The 19,554-nt window shown below is 34.3% G+C and overlaps 4 protein-coding genes across 7 annotated transcripts in view; 1 reads left to right on the top strand and 3 right to left on the bottom strand.

Annotated features, from left to right (window-relative positions):
• Nucleotides 1–13,205, bottom strand: part of LOC143911195 (solute carrier family 25 protein Shawn-like) — a 43,445-nt gene extending 30,240 nt beyond the window's left edge. Inside the window, exons 1-9 of one of the 4 annotated variants that reach the window (XR_013260557.1) lie at nt 13,039–13,205; nt 12,765–12,928; nt 12,519–12,681; nt 12,330–12,452; nt 12,163–12,261; nt 11,982–12,088; nt 11,821–11,902; nt 11,539–11,743; nt 11,316–11,465 (exon numbers count right to left, since the gene is read on the bottom strand). Coding sequence is in view for 3 of the 4 variants with exons in the window: in XM_077429972.1 (XP_077286098.1) it covers nt 11,432–11,465; nt 11,539–11,743; nt 11,821–11,902; nt 11,982–12,088; nt 12,163–12,261; nt 12,330–12,452; nt 12,519–12,681; nt 12,765–12,928; nt 13,039–13,156 (1,095 nt within the window). In the remaining variant the exon portion in view is untranslated. Of the gene's footprint in view, nt 1–11,044; nt 11,466–11,534; nt 11,744–11,820; nt 11,903–11,981; nt 12,089–12,162; nt 12,262–12,329; nt 12,453–12,518; nt 12,682–12,764; nt 12,929–13,038 lie in introns of those variants that run through there. The other 3 variants (XM_077429972.1, XM_077429973.1, XM_077429974.1) reach the window with 3 other exon arrangements.
• On the bottom strand, nt 15–4,027 carry LOC143910191 (venom carboxylesterase-6-like). Its single transcript, XM_077428562.1, has 10 exons — nt 3,805–4,027; nt 3,594–3,737; nt 3,378–3,522; nt 3,083–3,277; nt 2,809–3,005; nt 2,572–2,737; nt 2,322–2,497; nt 1,838–1,988; nt 1,596–1,719; nt 15–333 (listed from the first exon to the last, which is right to left on the bottom strand). Exons 1-10 carry the CDS (start codon nt 3,994–3,996, stop codon nt 117–119), a joined length of 1,707 nt encoding a protein of 568 aa, XP_077284688.1. The 5' UTR covers nt 3,997–4,027; the 3' UTR covers nt 15–116.
• On the top strand, nt 8,755–10,972 carry LOC143911201 (U6 snRNA-associated Sm-like protein LSm8). Its single transcript, XM_077429983.1, has one exon. The coding sequence runs from the start codon at nt 8,802–8,804 to the stop codon at nt 9,090–9,092; it is 291 nt and encodes a 96-aa protein (XP_077286109.1). The 5' UTR covers nt 8,755–8,801; the 3' UTR covers nt 9,093–10,972.
• A 1,911-nt stretch (nt 13,206–15,116) lies between the features above and the next one.
• On the bottom strand, nt 15,117–17,398 carry LOC143910523 (solute carrier family 25 protein Shawn-like). Its single transcript, XM_077429031.1, has 8 exons — nt 17,165–17,398; nt 16,784–16,947; nt 16,548–16,710; nt 16,036–16,158; nt 15,872–15,970; nt 15,685–15,791; nt 15,530–15,611; nt 15,117–15,441 (listed from the first exon to the last, which is right to left on the bottom strand). The coding sequence occupies exons 1-8, from the start codon at nt 17,268–17,270 to the stop codon at nt 15,224–15,226; spliced, it is 1,062 nt and encodes a 353-aa protein (XP_077285157.1). The 5' UTR covers nt 17,271–17,398; the 3' UTR covers nt 15,117–15,223.
• Nucleotides 17,399–19,554: the final 2,156 nt, after the last annotated feature.

The raw sequence follows: 19,554 nt of genomic DNA, 5'->3' as shown, positions 1-19,554 counted from the left end.
ATACAACTTGTTTCAATTTATTGTAATTTATTTGTATAAAATATATTATATATTATAATTCAAACATTGTAAAATATATAAAGCTATTACGATATTATGTATCAATTTTTGAAATATTACAATTCAGTTTTTTCCGATTTTACATAAATGGCGGAATGGTGTTTGGGCCACAAAGGAAGATTCCTCCAGAAATGTCGTCGGATTTTAAATAAATCATCTTGTTTTTCTAACTTTTCACCAATTTGAACGTGTTTCCACTTGTCTGATGTATCCAATTTGGGCCAAGAAGGTATGTTGCCTAATTTAGTTTCACGAACTGGCGATGAAGGATCCCTGAAAAATAAAAATGAAATATATCATATACACATGTTTATTTATTTTTATGCTAGCGAAGTAAGCAAATTTTGCTTTGATTAAAAATCATATATGAATTATACATACATATAATAAATTAATTTCGACATTAAATATTCCGTCATATGTACTATCATATTTCGTATACAAACAAACATACATACATACTAGGGAGTTCATTACCGGTTTACCGGTAAACGGCCCGAAAAATATCTGCGTAATTTTTCCCGGTAAAAATATCTCGGTAATTGCCAGTAAATTAACAAAATATATTCGTGGCAATTTACCATATTCCTCTCCTTTATTTTATCTTGTGGCAACACTGTTCCGACCTAGTGCTTCTTCCAGGAGAAAAAATATACAATAACGAAAATAGTAGGAAAGGTTATAGAAGGGATTTACAAGGAAGAAGTAAATCTATCAGTTTCGGAATTCAATGATTAAATCTGCATTAGTTTTTTCTACGACTAAATGTGTGTTATTATTAAAAGAAAAGCTTTTGTTAGCTATTAGAAATAAAACTGAATCCAGTTTTGGAAAGGAACCTCCTTAGAAGAAAAAAGTATTGTGAGAAAGGAAATTACTTTTTGATGAAATTAAATTAATCTAATTAAATCACAATTATCAGACAATAGTTCGAATATTTGTTTTCTACGCTGCTATTTCCTTAAGCGACGAATAAAAACATTAATATTTTTTGGTCCGCAAAAAGCGATTTCGCGCTTGTCACTAAAATCCGAATCTTCTCGCACCCAAAAACTCGATCAATCGAAAGTTACCACGCGAAATGTAACGAGAACTCTAGTGACAGATATTCGTATTCGAGATTTTTGTGGCAACGATAGTCGTGCGCGGGTCCGTTTAATAATCCGTTTACCATAAAATACACAATAAAATACGCAATAATCCGTTTACCATAAAATATTCATTTAGAAAGAACACCACATTCTTCTTTTTTTTGGGCAATATATCTTCGTATATAATAAATAAAGTTTATCAGCTTAACATATCTAGTACAAAAAGTAGTAGTTTATTTTTGAGATTGAAAAATCTAGTAATTTGCCGGTAAACCAGTATTTGGTAAAAAAATTATCAGATTATCGGCAAACGGAAATTACGGTAAATTGGACTCCTTAATACATACATACATACACATGTACACACGTCTTAAGATATAAATAAAAAAGTTTACCACTGTATGTATTTATAACATATATATTATACATTAAAACACAACATACCCAGTTTTTGCAAAATTCGTCCATATTGAAAGTACAGCATCTGAAACATCCTTTTCTCGTCCTTCTAATTCCGGGAACATTCCAATATTGAATAAATACATTAGTTCATCGACGTGACAAGCTCCTATAATATACAATTTTTAATCATATAATATATAAAACTAGAAATCAATAAATAAAAACTTCATCTATTGTTTACGTACATAGATAAAGTAAATAAAAAACAAAACACGAAATTTTACCATAATTACGAGTACTGTCGCCAAACACTTCAGAAAAGCTATGTCTTCCTTTGAAAGTGAAGAAATACAAATAAATTGACTTTGAAGCTTTGGGCAACATCAAATTCAACGCTTCGTCAACTCCAGCAGTAAAATATGTATCGGAATATATCTGAAAGCATTAATGCTATACAATAAAAATATAGAGTAAAAAAAGAAAAAGTTATAGGCGTTTAAACAATATTGAAATCTGACATGGCGAAAAGTGAGAATAGGCTAAACAAACGGTGGATAAACGTCAACGACTATCTCGCCGGGCAGATTTCAAACGCGTCTTACACGATATTTTTGCACCATCGTAATGGCGGAGGATCCATTTACTTATATTGATGACCAAAATGAGCAATATGGAAAAGTATGAAAACGATCGGATAAGAGATAAGAGATTTGTAATAATAATAATAAAAATAAACAAGACAGATATGTTGATATAAAATTAACTCACATCTGTTAAATTCAAATACGTGTCGGAACTAATAGTAATTCCCTTCAAATAAAATTCCTTGATAGCCTCAGTAATAGCATCAGCATCCTTAGAATGTTGGTACATAAACGACACTGGTGCCAAATCATCGAAGTTCTCAACGAATTCATCCAGTAATCCGGGAACGCCAAGGAGCGCTAAAAATATTGATTTAAAAAGCAGTTTATAATGAAGTGTCTATTGTATATTTATGTATTTTAAATAAACCCACGTGAAGTTCTAATGGCTCCTTCGTTTTCATTGAGTCCATTCATCATAGGTACTTGAGCGAAACGACCTTCTTTAAATAAAACCCTTGGATCTTCAGACAAAAACGAATGTTCATTCAAAGGCTCCACCACAGGTCTGAACGGAATCATCGGATCAAAGTCCCATTCCTGAAAATTACATACCGTTTCAAAATGCTTGTCAAAAAATTTCTGATCTAATGCCTGGAACCATTTCTCACATAAAAGAATTTATCAGCGGCTATGATTTCTTTGGCTTCTTTAGTACGAAGACATTCTATCATTTTTAGATTGTCGTCGATAGGACATTCCATAATTTTACCTAGTTTCTTAGCTTGTTTTTGTGGATGACCCGGTGATGAGTTTGCCCAATCACAAAGTGCACTTCCAGAATGTAATATCGCCCGGTGGAAAAGTCCTGAAGTAGAAATAATAAATTAGTATCGATGAATAGTTTCAATAAAGCAAATACATTTTATAATATTTGTCTGAGACCTTGGCTCATTGGTGACAACATGTGATAGTGAACACTGGCAGCACCAGCACTTTCTCCAAATATTGTGACTAAGTTTGGATCACCGCCAAAGTGTACAATATGCTTTTTAATCCACCTTAAAGCCATGTTTTGATCTTTGAACAGCCAATTTCCAGGAGCCGCTTCGTCCATCGTTGACAGGAATCCAAGTGCTCCTATAAGATTGTATTCAATTAATAAGCAAACAAAATGTAAATGGTACGATGATCTGATTGATTTACATTGAATATCATTTGCATATCTAATTAAAATTACCTAGCCGATAATTAACACCGACAAGAACAACATCCCGATCCAGCAGACGATCTGGTCCGTAATGAAATTTGTTACCAGAACCCGTGACCCACCCACCTCCGTGAAAGAAGACCATCACTGGCAATGGGGTACCATCTTTCACCTCCTAACAATTAATAAAAAGTGAAATTGAATTATATGAGGATATTTAAGTACATGTAGGAATTGTGTGCTCACAGCTGGTGTGTAAACGTTCAAGTAGAGGCAATCTTCATCACCGGAGATTTCATCGCTTCTCATATATGGGTTGCTTTGAATACAGTGTGGAGAATCTTGGGTGGCGTCTCTAACGCCTTCCCAAGTTCCAGCTTCAATAGTTGCCTGAAAATAGTAGTAATGTTTAAAATCAACACTTTCGTTTGTTCTGAATCGCATCTTGGGTACTTACCTTAAAGCGCAGTGATCCTATTGGTGGTTGAGCAAATGGCACAGACATGAAAGCTGCATACTTTCTTCCTTTGATGGTGTTGAAGTAGGCTCCTCTAAGGGAGCCCTGGGATGTTCTCACTTCGGGTGCATCCCCACTGCAGAAATGCAAAATTGCACAAACACAATAAATGAAAAATTTCGTCTTGGTCATGGCCAACCGACTGGTAGAACGACTTGTCGGGGTCTGCTGAGTATATTGCTATGAACAGGTTCAAGATATACAAGTTTTCAGGGTTGGCGTCATAATCAGTCGACTTGATATGTATAATCATTGCAAATTAAATTCGAATCCATCTTTGATTTAAGAAAATTCTTGACAGTTATTATAATTTAGTGTCAGTCTGCCTCGTAATGGTGTTAATTTGTTTATCACGTGTAAAAAATTATTGGCTTTGTTGGAAAGCTGATGGTTACAGATGTAATTAATGAATCCTACTAGGTACTATAATCTTGGATGAAGTTTTCAATCTTCAAGTGTGGGAATTCTGGGTTAGGTCAAATTTTGAGAAAAACTGAACATATTATTTACGTGGACTACTGATGATCTCAATCTAAAGAAGTTTAGAAGTGGGAGCAAATTCTAAAAGTAGATGAGACATATTTGATATCAAGTATCAGTACATGTAACAAGTATATGTACTTCCAATAAAAGTGACAGCCCTGTCTACGTAGGCGCCTCTCTCATGGTCATTTTTTTCAATAATCACTTTTCAATTTAATACATATATACCTACCTTTATAAAACATGTATTCTCATGAGATTGTGTGGCGTTGAACAAAAAATTATGTACATACATACATATATAAGACTTGAATAAGAGCTCAAGCTCGTTATCTCACATTTGCGTGTACAGGGCAATACGTAAATGGGTCCATAAAAACCGACAATATTATTTACTTGCATAATACGCTTGTGATATGTGAAAATAAAGTATGATCTTACGTTACATACAAGTTTGAGAATTCCTGATATTCATTATAACGATCTTTGTTCGCCAAACACGTACATATGTACATTAAACATCCTACGAATCAATCATATTTAGAGAAAATGCTGGGTTATTTCTATAAATTGGCACGATAATAGATTAAAAAGTCATTATACATCATCTCTGTATTATATGACATAATGAGGTTAACATATGTATGTATATATGAGCCGAAGTCCAATTTTCAGTTGCAAAAACACTATTTCTGCTTGACTTAATTCACAAATTGTTATCAATACTGTCAATTCGGTATGTCCAGAATTTCGGAAAAGCAGAATATACGTTTTACAGGCCACCAGTATTTTTAAATATGGTTAAACGCAAAACATTATATTCAATGTTTTGCGAAATATTTCTCGGAATGAAGAAAACCGGACGTATATATGCCACTTTCAAATATAACGTATGTAACTATTTGTTAGTGGAAAAACATTAATTAATTACTATGTATAGTGAATGCGAATTGACGATGTGAAAATTTTAAAAATATGTAAATATGTATGAAGCTTTTATCTGAATGCAAAAAATACAGTAAAACAAGATAATCTTATGTACGTTAAATGAAGCAATTTGAAGATTTAATTCAAAGGCCGAGCTGAATGTTCGTTGTCCTTTGGTCAATGTTTTAAAACAATGATAATACATACAATTACAGTTTTTCTATTCTCATTGCGATTTCCGTTCACTCATAAATAAACATGGCAAATTACGTCAATGTACATATAATCATCATTCATAGCCATTCGCCAACCACTGCTGGATGAACGCGTCTTCAACACGCTTCCATTCATCTTTGTTTTGCGCAACTCTCATCCATCTCATTCCACAATTTTTCTAATTTCATCCACCCATATCCTCTGTAATCTCCCTTGCACCCTTTTACATTCTCTCAGGTACCATTCTAGCACTTATTTCGTCCATCTATCATCTGTTCTTCCAGGTATGTGGGTCACATAGTTGGGTCTATTGCCATTTAGATTTATTTACTACATATAACACTAATATTTAAAAAATAAATTTCACACTCGAAATTTTATCGTTTAATTGATGTTGACGGTGTTGGTTTTGAATGGAAACCATATTATAGAAGTCTTTACACCAACCGATATAAGCTTACATATGCATATATAACATTTTTATATACATACATACATATATATGTATATATATAAAATATTATAACATATATACAAAATTTATATATGTATTTTAATAATATATAAAAAATATCCCGTCATTGCTGGAACATTTGAGACTTTATGTCCATAATAATTATGTGCATGTTAGACATCATCATTATATGGCTGCACCTCCTGCTCGCACAGTTCTTTATCGAATGGCTCCTATTCCAAGGGCTATCCGATTACTCAATAAAATTTTTGCTGCTAAGCCTGAATGCAATGTTTTCAGTTTCGGTGAGCGTAGGTTATCGGAGATTATTTTAACCTATTTGTCTGGTAGCCTGCACTCATCATTATTTTCATAATTAAATGTACTGTGTGAGTGGAATTTTGATCTTCTCTCTTCCATTAAGGTCTCGCAGGAATGTTTTGTATTTGCGGCTGGTTATTATACATATATTGGCGCTGGCTATAGATGCAAGACATTCCCTACTTTGTATTTTATTATGTGATATTTTTATTTTATCTGCTATTATTATAATGCTATTGTTTTTTTATGATTATGTGTAATTGTATTTTTTGTCTGTGTATATATTTTTATTTTTCTCATCATTTTGTATTTTTTCGACCATTGTGATGCATTAGTGACTCCTGTTATCATTTTCTTATTTATATATTTTTATCAATAAAATTAATATTAAAAGAATTTTAAAAATCTTTCAAGAGATTTGGGTATAAATGCATATTTATAAAGTACAAAATAATCTCCTGAAAATACATTGAACGTTTTTTTAAACTAAAAAATAAGAAGTTAGCATTAAATAAATTTTGAAAACTGTATTTTATTATTATAATATCATTTTATTTACAATTCCTATAAATTAATAACTTCCCGTTGGCATCCTATTACTAGAAAATAATATTTTAATTCAAATTCATAATAATACATGAGCAACGTGGATAGTCCCGTTCAAATCTAGGGGGGTGGCGGCTGAACAACACCCCCCCCCCCCAATATCACCACTGCATTTAGATCTAAAAAATTGATATTTAAGTAGACAGTTGAAATAAAAATACACAATAAAATTTCTGAGTAGGAGGAATAATACAGTCATATTGAAAAATCAGATCCCTATGGCATTGCCGAGTATCTTTTGTACCTTCAATACTCGTAAAATAATAAATGAATTTACGGTAAACGGGTTACATCCCAAATGTGAATCACTACCGTGATAACAGCCGCTACAAAAATCGCGCGTGCGGTTCTCTTGTCGTACGAAAAATCTTCACACAGGAAAATGTCCGCACAAAAAACTGTTTAAATATTGCTCAGCATATGCTTTTTTTTTCGAGATTTTTATTATTATCAAAATTAAAATGACGTTACGGACTCGAATGTCCATATCAACATGCAAAGTTTATATGTCTAGTCGATAATAATAAAAATTTCGTAAAAAAAAAAGCATTTGCTGAGCAATATTTGGGGTTCAGTGTACATTATACAGTTCCATTATACATTTTTACTTTATCTATGTTCGTATTAACAATAGATGAAGTTATAGGGGATGAAACGAATGAGACGATTGGCATGTTGATGCACGTGTTTTTATTATGGCAGCCGAAGTCGGAGTGAGGTAGCAACTCTGAACACGGCCGAGTTGGTCCCAACTCGCAGGAAGGTGACCGAACTCGACCATGTCATATAGCGAGCCGCCACAAAGTTTTGTTTTATTTTATTTTTATTTCAATCGAACATGTACACTCGTCTTAACAGATCGCTCCAAAGCGACGAGTGCACCAATACAGATACAATACATTAATATAATTAATGGTTTGGTGATTATTGGTCACAAAGCGCTCACCCAATAGTCACTAAAATTTCTATAACGGAACATCTGGCAGCCGAAAAACCCCATTATACTAACGATAACTATCATACTAATGAGAACTCGAGTGCCAAATATTCCGTATTCGCGATTTTCATGGCAAAAATTGTCTTTTGGGCGGTCGAAATGTGTCTAATAATAATCCAATTACCATATTTGGACAGTTTTCTGTACGCCAGTATTCGCGCGATTTACGTAGCGGCAGTCATCCTAGTAAAGATTCACATTTGGGATGTAATCACCGAACCGAATTTATCGTTAACATAGAAGTAGAATGGGTCTTCCCCACGGGATCGAATAAGAAATGCACGAAAAACCAAATATCGGAAGGCAAAGATCAAAAATCGAAAGATCTAAAGTCGAAAGATCTAAAGTCGAAAGATAAAAAAAGGGTGCATGGTAAACGGTACATCCTCACTTACTTTTCGCGAGCATGATACAACAGGAACAAGAGGAACAGGCTTTTCCTCCCGTATTAATATGCGCGCGCAGAATGTACCGTTTACCATGCATCCTTTTTTTTGATCTTTCGACTTAAGATCTTTCGATTTTCGATCTTTGCCTTCCGATATTTGGTTTTTCGTGCATTTATAATTCGATCCCGTGAGGTGCACCCAAGTAGAATGCATAGAATGGTCATTGTTAACAAACGTATCGTCTAAAAGCGAGCCATCGAAGAGAGAGACGGAAAGTCAGAAGAGAGACAAGAGAGAGAGAGAGAGAGAGACGAAGTTTAGCAAACTCTGCCACGCAGAGTTTTTGTAGCAACATTTTTGGAGACTGAGAGCGATTCTATGCATTCTACTTCTATGATCGTTAATGAATAATTTAATTCCAAGTGGTTGGTACTCTTTTTGTTTCGAAGATTGTACAAATAGATATGGTCGTACAAAGTAACGTTTGGTGCATAGTATAGAACGTTTGTTTTCGAGCGGCTGTCAGTTTCGATCGCCAGCTACGATGACTTCCGGCTTGGAGTCTTTCGTGAACCGATCCGTGTCGATAATAACAGCAGACGGGCGCAACTTCATCGGCACGTTGAAGGGCTTCGACCAGAGCGTGAACCTGGTGGTGGAGGAGTCGCACGAGCGAGTGTTTTCGGCGGGAGCTCCGGCCGCCCAGGTGGTGCTCGGCCTCCATCTCATTCGAGGAGACAACGTGGCGGTGGTCGGTCAGCTGGACGAGGCTCAGGACGCGAGGGTCGACCTCAACACTCTGCGCGCGGACCCTCTGCCCCCCGTCGTCTTCTAGCACCTTACCTTACCTTACCTTACCTTACCTCACCTCCTCACATAACCTCCAAACTCTCATCATGTATCTGTGTGTGTACATAGACCATCGGAGCATCACAATACTGCGATTTCAATAAATAATATGATTATTTAATTTGTCTTTTATTTATTCACCGACTCGGTGTTAGGACAGGGAATGGGTTCGGTATAATGTTATGTGATGAATATCTTACAACCTATGTATGTACTTATATTCAGTGGCGGCTCGTTCATACGCACTGCGGTACTGCAGAACCACCAAGTTAATTGAGAAAAATTTAATATACATAAATGTATTATATAAAAATATCAATATTATTTAAGCGTGTATTAAGCTCGCCCGCACACCGATACATCTAATAATGATCATACATCGCGGTTCTTATATCAGAAAGTGAGGCATCATTTATGATTTTGTGCAGTACGGTTTTCGATGGAATATGCCGAGTGGGCGAAGGAGGGGCGCGGGGGCAGCTAGAAGCTTGGTCCGTACTGCACTCCCAACAGTACACATTTCTTTTTGCGTTCGTGTGCGCGCCGCGCGCTCCTCACTTTTCCTCATTTCTTCTGCACCTTTTGTCTTTCCTTCTACACCTCTTACACTTCCTTCTACACGTCACTATTTAAGATGGCATCTGAATCAAGAGAAGCTGCAATCTAGTAATATCGATGCATTTTCAATTAAAGAAAACTTAAAAAGTTAAAAACTACCTCTGAGCCAGAATGGTGTTTTTCATCAATAAATAGAATAAAGACATACATATATAAGAAACACAATGGTTCAAGAAAGATTGACGGCTTTGTCTATGCTGTCAATTGAAAAAAAAAAGATTATGAAGTGAAAAATTTAACGAAAAGGTTTTAGACCTTTTTTCAAGGAAAAAAGACAGAAGAATCAATTTTTGAATGAAATAAAATACATATGTATAATGTTTAATTTTGATAATTTTGTTGTTAACCTTTCCTCCCCTGTGATATGTATTTACTACAACTCGACTCTAATAATGGGAATATCGATATGAAATGTAATAGATACGAGGTTCAGAATTTTTGTATTCCTCCGTAATATAATTACGAATTACGTCAATTTATGTGTACAAAATACATATCATCGGAGCGCGCGGATGTCTTTGGCACCGTAAGGGAAAGGTTTATAGTTAAATATCCAAATAAATATTTTTTTTATTTTTCAAATCAACCGCAGCACCCCCAGATATCTTATCCACGAGCCGCCACTGCTTATATTACTCTTTATTCCCGCTTGATGTTTGATCTTGATTCTTTGAGCGCACGTTTAATTGATATGTTCCTTTAAGGTTATTTATGAGACTTTCAAAATCTTTATTGTTTTAGCTGCATTTTTGTCTCACGACTCGTGTTACCCTCAAATATCATTATCCCTCTTAATCTGTACAACGAATTGTGTGTATCTACCCAACCATTTCTCGATACACTCAAGGGATACATATGTCAAATACTAAATCTTAAAATATTGTTTTTTATTAACTTTATTGCTTTTCTACATTTTTCTCACGAATTGTTTCCCTCAAATATTATTATCCCACTTAATCCTACCCAACCATTTGTCGATACATTCAAGGGATACATATATACATATATCAAATACTAAAACTATCTTACGCATGAATGCCACTGGTAATCACCAGTTGTTTTACCAAACTGTGATTGGTCGAAATTGTTACCCTTATTGAATATGTGCTCATGTTAAACATTTTGAAGAGCACTTGCTATTAAGCAGCCTAACTATTAACTTGCGATTCATTTTGAGACTAGTAACTTGTAATACAAACTTGTACATTAATCTCGTGTATACTTACTGCTATTTAAATAATATAATCATCTGATAAAATCTGTGACTATAATATTTTTACACCATCTACTCGTCCCCGTAACAATAATAAAACGATTTTTGTATGCGTAAAATAATATATAACAATAATTAAAAAAAAATCAATATAAAATACAACATGTAACAAGTCATAAAATCATTATATTATATTATAAAAATTAATTAATTACAACTTGGGTGTTGCATTTCAATATCACATTTAATGGCTAAAAATTACACAATATATAATAGTTGGATTAAAGCGCGGTGCCACAAATCAAATGATACTTCTAGTATTAAATTCAGTACATTCTTGATAAGCGTTGACGCTTTTGGAAAAGCAAACCTTTAAACGGTAGTCCACTTCATAGCTATTATACCTCTAATACAATAAAGTTAACTAAAAATTGAAATAGTTACAATTAATTATTTTGTAATTTTAATATTTAAACATCGAAATTAATTATTGTTCATCCGTTGAATGATATGACGTTGGGACGGATTCTGTAAAATAACACGTTGGAATTTTACATGTGAATCAATAGTAGTCTATTATACGATATTTATAGTGAATTACCTTTCTACGGCATCTAAATATTGTTTTCTGTTATAGTCTTGAAAGAATGATTTGCCATATTCGAATGATGCGATCATGATTGCACAAGCTGGGGCTACTTTGATAATTCTAGGAATGGTTCCGGTGAAAAGGCCGGAAACCCCGTGCATTCTGTATATGTTCTTTAACATTTCTAATGTGCTTTTCGCTTTTTGTTTGGAAGATTCTGCAAAAATGGATATAATTTAATATAAAACAATAACTATAATATTACAATACAACTTCGAGTAATCTCAATCTAACCGGAGTATATTTCCTTTTCGCCTAATTCAATTTGTTGATGCGTTTTCACAACATCAAACGGCAGCGTAACTAAAGCTGCAGCCTATAATGAGACATTATATTTGTTATAATAGTTTTCAAACTTGATAAAATAAACACGTTGCATTTTGTAGTAAACTTACACTTCCCGATATTCCTCCAGCGATAAAATTAAACGTAAAACCATTTTTTTTCGGATCTCTATTTCCATAACGCTGTTTGATTGTTTCATAGTTCATCCAATATATAGCTGTTAAGTAAACATTACATTATTGAATTCTTAACCAAAACATTACTAAAACTATCATAGAGAAATGTGTATACCTGAAAAAGGAACATCTCTCATGAGAGTGGAACCGAGACCTCTCCATAGACCTGCGATTCCTCTACTTTCAAGCATATTATAAACAGCAACTCTCGTTTCTAAAGAAAAACAAATACTATATTACATTAAATATATAATATATAAATATAACTTCAAATATATTTACCTGAAAATGTCATTTTTTGAGATTGCATTTTTGTTCTAACTAATTCGAGAGGATTGAATATTGTGACGGCAGCCGTTCTACCGGCTGCTCCGGAAAGTAACGGAATCCACATTGGCTGCTCATCTGAAAGTTTGAATTAGTCTAACATTACAACTATCAGTAAATTCCAGAAGAGAGACACCGACTTACATTTTCCAGTCTTCAAACTATAACGATCCATGAGTTCAACTCGCATTTGCTCATACAAAACAAAATAAACGACGGTGCACGGAACGGCTAGAACTAATGTGGGACTCAGACCCGACCACAAAGAAGTAAAACCTTCATATTTTGTTATCTTCATCATTGCATCCTGAAATCGTATAAATGTTGTTAAAGTAAATCTGGAATCTTTTCTAGATGTGTGTTTATAGTGCTAAATTGCATTAAACTCACCAATGTTCCGTTGAAGTGGAGTTTTCTAGCATTCGTTGAAGTCATACCGGGTCCACATAAACATAGATGATCCATCAGTCCATTGCAATATAAGTAGCATTTATTTGACAGGAGAGCCTTCTGTTGGGCTTGTAATCTTATTTTGACCACGTCAAGTGGTGTCACTGAAGTTAAATGTCAAAAATTAAGGTTTACATTTTCAAGGACTTGCAAAAAGACATTTCACGTGTACATTGTGGTTATGTGTGGTGTATAAGTTGAGAAGTATACTAACTAAATAGAGATGTAATGAGTGCTCCGGAACAGGAAGCTGTAGCCTGCTGTTCAGGCCGAAAGCGGAAACGGGGGTCATCTGGGGGCGGAGCGCCCGCTCGAGCCTCCAGACTTGACATTTCAGCCAGCTGTCAGATTTCAGAATGCGATCTTTAATAACAAGATTGTAACGCTACATTTTATGACCATGCTATATCGAATTCAATGTCGATGAAATGAAATTTCAAAACCAATTTAGATTTACATGTCAAATAAAATGGTTAGTAATTATTCCGCAGAAAGCGATCTTGCGCACGGCACTAAAATCTCGATCACGAAACGTCTGGCACCCAAAAACTCCATCGAAATATTGCACGTACGAGAACTCGAGTGTCAGATATTCCGTATTTGCGATTTTTGTGGCAACGATTGTCGTGCACGCAATCGCAATTTGCGCAATAATCTGTTTACCAAATAATATTGTAGGAATCTAGCACGACTTGTGCTATTACGAATCAAAACCAGTGATCTCATTATCGATCCTGTACAAACATGCATAACTCAAGGGCAACGTCCCCTTCGACCATTCCAGAAGAAAGAGTTCATGGCTCGATCGTAAAACGAACGAAACCCAACAGTGATGTCATCAGGCAACCGCGACACATGTCCTGAAAATTGTTTACACGTGGCAGTCGTTAACGCATGGCACGACCCCATTCTCAAACGAAGGACGTCCTGGCGCTGACCCCATAGCAATAAACCACGTGTATAACGAAGACAGGTGCCTCAAAAACAGGTCAACACGTGTTCCCAACACACGTGTCCTGGAAACAAAGACAAAGCATCTGCACGCGGCACGCTTCAAGCCAGAACGTATATAAAGCGACGCACCAGCTCCCAACACCAGAGTGAACTTCTGGAGTTCAATCAGATCACTTCTCCGAAGCTCAACCTCTTAGTACATACAATAACCATTGTAAAAATTGAACAAAAATAAACGATCCTCTTACAAACTACACAACATGTGGGATACGGTCAACATACGTTCCCTGCCTTACAATATATAGTCAGGTATTTGCTTATGGTCTCTATCAGATATGTATTGTAAATGATGGTTCGGTGATTACTGGTCACAAAGTACTCGTGCCAAAGTCACTAAAATCTCTATAACGGAACATCTGGCAGCCGAAAAGTCAATCATACTAACGAGAACTTGAGTGCGAAATATTGTGTATTTGCGATTTTCATCGCAAAAATTATCTTTGTGACCGACCACCGCAATATGACGAATAGTCCAATTACCGTAAATGATATAAGTTGAGGAAACACTACAGCTATAAAATAGTACCCCAAGATATTTCCAAGAATTACAGTAGTGAACAGTAGCACCATCAAAAACATAAAAGGTATTTACTAATGTCACAGAGTTCTTATTTTTCAACATTAAAATCTTTTGTGGTCAACCATACACTGGCTAAAAACTATAGCTACATTTATTGAGCCCAATATTTTATCCCACTTAGTACATTGTAAATATACAACTACATATAAGGTATGAGAAATAACAATAAATTATTTTAAAATATTGTACACTTATAAAATAATAAAATTAATTTAAAATTGAGATAAACAAGCAGCTGTATATTATTTATTAATATTTTATTATGTATACAGCACTTTTTTTTGAAAAAAGAAGGTGCTGGAACATAATACTTGCTCTTGCACTTACGAATATTTTATCCTCTTCATAAGACACCATATATTATCATTCTGGTTAATTATATAAATATGGATTGCGATTATGTACGCACGAATATTGCTTCATCTAATTGCTTTTGAATCATTAAGAATACTGTGAAAAAAGGTGCTGGAACGCCGTTCCGCCGCGTTCTTAGGGAAAAAAGCCCTGCATGTATGTATATATTTATACAAATACAGAAATATCTAATCCACTTAACTAAATCTTATCAAAAATTCACTAAATAGTAAATAACAGTATTGTATTACATAGTTAATTATATGCTAACTGTCGATTTGTTTATTTTTATTTTCCTGCATTGTGTCCCAATAACTGATCCTTTGGAAAAAAAATCTAATTTTAGAATTATCAAAGCCGTTTATTGATATTTTTCTTATTGTTTATTGTAATCTGGAAATAAAATAAGAGTTATTTATTTTGCAAGAAAAATATATTTTATTTCAAAATATTATTGTACTAATTCTTCAATTTCTTTGTAATATTTGCTTTTATTGTAGTCTCGGAAAATGGATTTTCCATATTCGAAAGTTGCAATCATAATGGCACATGCTGGGGCAATTTTAATTATTCTAGGTACAAATCCTGTGAAAAGGCCAGAAAATCCTTGTGTCTTGTATATATTTATAAACATTCCTATCATTCCTTTTGCTTTCTTATTAGAAGAAACTGCAAAATAAATGTTCAATATAAAAACTGAAACAATTTTAATATAATACAAACAAACGAATAAAAAATGTATATATGTATCATGCACCGGAATAAATTTCTTTTTCTCCTAACTCAATTTGTTGATGAGTCTTAATAACATCAAAAGGAAGAGTCACCAAAGACGCAATCTATTAATAAGACATTTTTTGTATTACTTCTGTTCATAAAAATACATTATTTTGAAAAGAACTATCCACTCACACTTCCTGATACTGCTCCAGCAGAGAAAGTAAATATTAATGTATTTTCATTTGGGTCTATATTTCCATAAAACCTTTTAATTGTTTCATAATTCATCCAATATATACCTGTTCATATAAAAATATGTGATTTCTATGAAAATATATGTATGGATATTTAAGGTAACAAAAAAGTGGATAAATTATACCAGAAAAAGGCACATCTCTCATAAGTGTCGAACCAAAACCTCTCCATAAACCTGTAGCTCCTCTTGTTTTAAGTAAATCAGCTATACTATCTTTCATTTCTAAAAATACAACAAACTTTACATTGAATCAATGACATATACATGAGTAAAAATAATTTATTTACCTGAAAAAGTCATTTTTCGGGATTGCATTTTGGTTCTAATTAATTCAAGTGGACTAAAAATCGAAACAGATGCAGTTCTAGCAGCAGCCCCAGATAATAATGGAATCCACATAGGTTGACTATCTAAAATACAAGAAATAATTTAAACCAAAATATGTATATCACAAATTATTATTTTGAATAAAAATGTCAATAATTTTATTTTACTACCGCCATCTATGTATAAAATTAATGATTATGAGATGTCACCGAGATTAAAAATTTTCGGACTTGCTTCGCATCTTAAACGATATTTTATCTCTATCGTAATGGCGGAGGATCCATTTACTTGTATTGATGACCAAAATGAGCAATATGGCAAAGTATGAAAACGATCGGATAAGAGGCAAACTTTTTCCTGAATTGTAATCGTAAGTGAAACGTAAGGAGGTATGTAATAATAAAGGAGGTATGTAATAATAAAGGAGGTATGTAATAATAAAGGAGGTATGTAAAAAATAATGTAATTTTACAATTTCCAGTATTTGATCGGTAATAGGTGGTCATATTTATTTTTGTTTGTTCATACAAAACGAAATAAACCACAGTGCTCGGTACAGCTAAAACTAAAGTAGGACTTAATCCAGACCACAACGATGTAAATCCTTCAAACTTAGCTATCTTCACTATTGCATCCTGAAATTTTATAAAATAAAATAAAAAACCTCAAATTAAATACGAATAATAATAAAAGGGTCTATAATTTTACTAGTGTTCCATTGAAATGTAATTTTTTGGCACTTGCTGACGCTATTCCTGGTTCACAGGGACACAAATGATCCATCAACCCATTACAATAAACATAACATTTATTTGATAGCAGTCTTTTTTGTTGGGCTTGTAATCTCGTTTTCACTACATCAAGTGGTGTCACTGGAACAATACGATACGGAATCATCATGACTTGCATTTCATTTTGATTATGTTATATATAAGTGCCATTCAAACGTATAATTTTAGAATTTAAACATTCTAACCTCTAACTAAAACTTACTTTTTCTTAACTACATCCAAAGAGTACATTATTGCAGATATAAGTTATTCAAAAATTATTCTGGGAAAAGTTTTATAAGCTGACTCAAACACTGACCAAGAAATGATGTGAGTAGAGCGCCAGAACAGGAAGCAATTGCATGTTGCACCGGTTTGATGCTGAAGCGAGGATCTTCAGGAGGTGCAGTCCCTATGTTAGACATCTCAATTGATTCCTAAGAAACTAGGATTGTATTATTGTACCGATTAAAGTACGTTAGTTCTACTATGACAGTTGTTGGGAAATGCGGCATGCGCGACAAGCGATCGATAGATAAACCACTTGTAGCATATGTTTCGTTTGGGTAGCGATAGCGTATATGTATTTGTATTTCGCTCGTATTCTTAGAAAAAAGTGAACAAAATACAGAAAAATATGACATGGCGCTATGAAAATTGATAGGACTTTCATTAAGTACTAGCTGTATGTATTACCCGGCTTCGCTCGGTATTTGTAATATAAACCGCTTAAACATGACTAATCTAATAATAAACATTTTTTTAAATTTATTTGGATAGTTTTATTTTATATAAATTTATTTGAATACTCATTTGTTTTTTTTATTAAATTGACTGTCACGAACAAACAAACATATATAGTAAGTCTCTTATAAAAAAAAAAATATATATATATATATATATATATATATACGAAATTATATGTATACCAGAATCCGGCGCCTGCACCCCCTTGGGCTCCGCCCCCGGTGCGAAGGCGGCTTCGCCCTCGGCGCCTAAATGAATTATGAATGGCGGCTTCGCCCCCGGGGACTTTGAATCGAAAAAATCGAATTATTTAACGTCACGGATTTACGACCCAACGAACGAAGGATACATACAAAGTCTCTTTCCAAATTATATATTAGATAAATATGTGCTCATGGGTTTTTCTTCCTGTTTTTCTGTTAAGTGATTTTGGATATGATCCGACAATTTATTTTTCCAACATATTATATTTATCTTCAGAGCAGGGCCTACCATATGTACAAATGTGTGCAACGCACACAGGCGGCTGAGCGAAAAAATTATATTCCTTAAAAAATGCGAAACAAGACATCGTACTTTTTAAAATTCATTTAGGTTGTCTTGTTGTATAATTGTGGATTGCTGTTGTCCGGCCCTTACAAGTTACAACTTGTAAGGGCCGGGCCGCACCGCTCAACTCGCGAACAACTTGGTTGAGGGCAACCAGACCAATGCATGCAGGTAGATGGGACATGCCACACCCGTCAACTTGTTTGTCGCACACATTTCCATACATTTTTTCGTGTCGCGCGACTAGTCGGCCGACAAAGTTGCACGGTGCGGCCCGGCCCTTACACATATGAACTATAATTCGGGGAAATAACGGGATAGCAGGTAATAGCTTCGGTCCGCCTAGAGCTAGGTCTTTTAGGTTCTATTATCTTTGCGACTGCCAGATGTATTTCTTCGAGGATATTAGTTGGTCATCGAAAGAAAAATGTTCTAGATGTGCGATTGAGGGTAAAAACACTAGATTTTCGTGAATGAACTTCTCTTGTCGTCAGGTCCTGTTCAGAACTGAATGCTTTGCTTTCCTATTTTTATGGTTAATTTTTATTGTGATTAAAATTTTCAACAGTATATTTCTCACACAATATTTATCACAAGGTAAGATTTATGTATGTAAGTTTGCACACAGGAGGCCGAGCTCCTAGGCGCGGCCCTGTTTATCTACATAGTCTGTCATTATAGGATTTGTAATGAAAAGTATTGTAAATATGCGTTTTACGATTTTATTAAATAAAGTAAATCAGTCGAGGAACTCTTCAATAATACATACATTGTTATGCATTTTATATACAGACATAAATTAATGAATAAAAAATATACGTAGAAAAATATATTAATAATTAGTATCATATAATTAAAATAAATTTATAAATATAACTTTTTAAACTTAAGATCCATTTTATGAATAATAAATTATTTTCTGAATAATAAATCAATAAAGGATCCAATTATCGTTTGACCACCTCTCCTGTTATCCCTATCAGGTTGCACCCTTTGACCCGGAATGGAAGGTCTGGTAGGTCTGGGAGTCGGAACTGTACTCCAATTGGAGATATCCTGGGTCAACCCTATGATGTCATTATTGGGTCCACCGACTATTAGTCCAGGCTTCCACGTCGTGGTTTGGTAATCGTCCTCAATGTGTTCGTGGACCGGTTTGATTGCATCATCTGTAGAATGAACGCCGATTTCAAATTAAGAAATAATAATTTCAATTAAGCAGAATTGTGCAACACTGACCGTAAGAAGGATTCGGTGGTCTGTTCTGGGATCCAAACCAATTCGAGAACCAATTGTTCGGAGGTCTTTGGGGTCTAGGAGGTGGAGTAGGACGAGGAGGTCTCGATGGCCATTTATCTGGAGTGATAAACCCAGGCCACCAATTCATGAAGTTTCCAAAGTTTCCATAGTTTC

This window comes from Arctopsyche grandis, chromosome 4, assembly GCF_051622035.1.
Source record: "Arctopsyche grandis isolate Sample6627 chromosome 4, ASM5162203v2, whole genome shotgun sequence".
NCBI lineage: Eukaryota > Metazoa > Arthropoda > Insecta > Trichoptera > Hydropsychidae > Arctopsyche > Arctopsyche grandis.
Note: the sequence above shows the minus strand (reverse complement) of the source record. Positions and strands in the feature narration are given on the sequence as shown.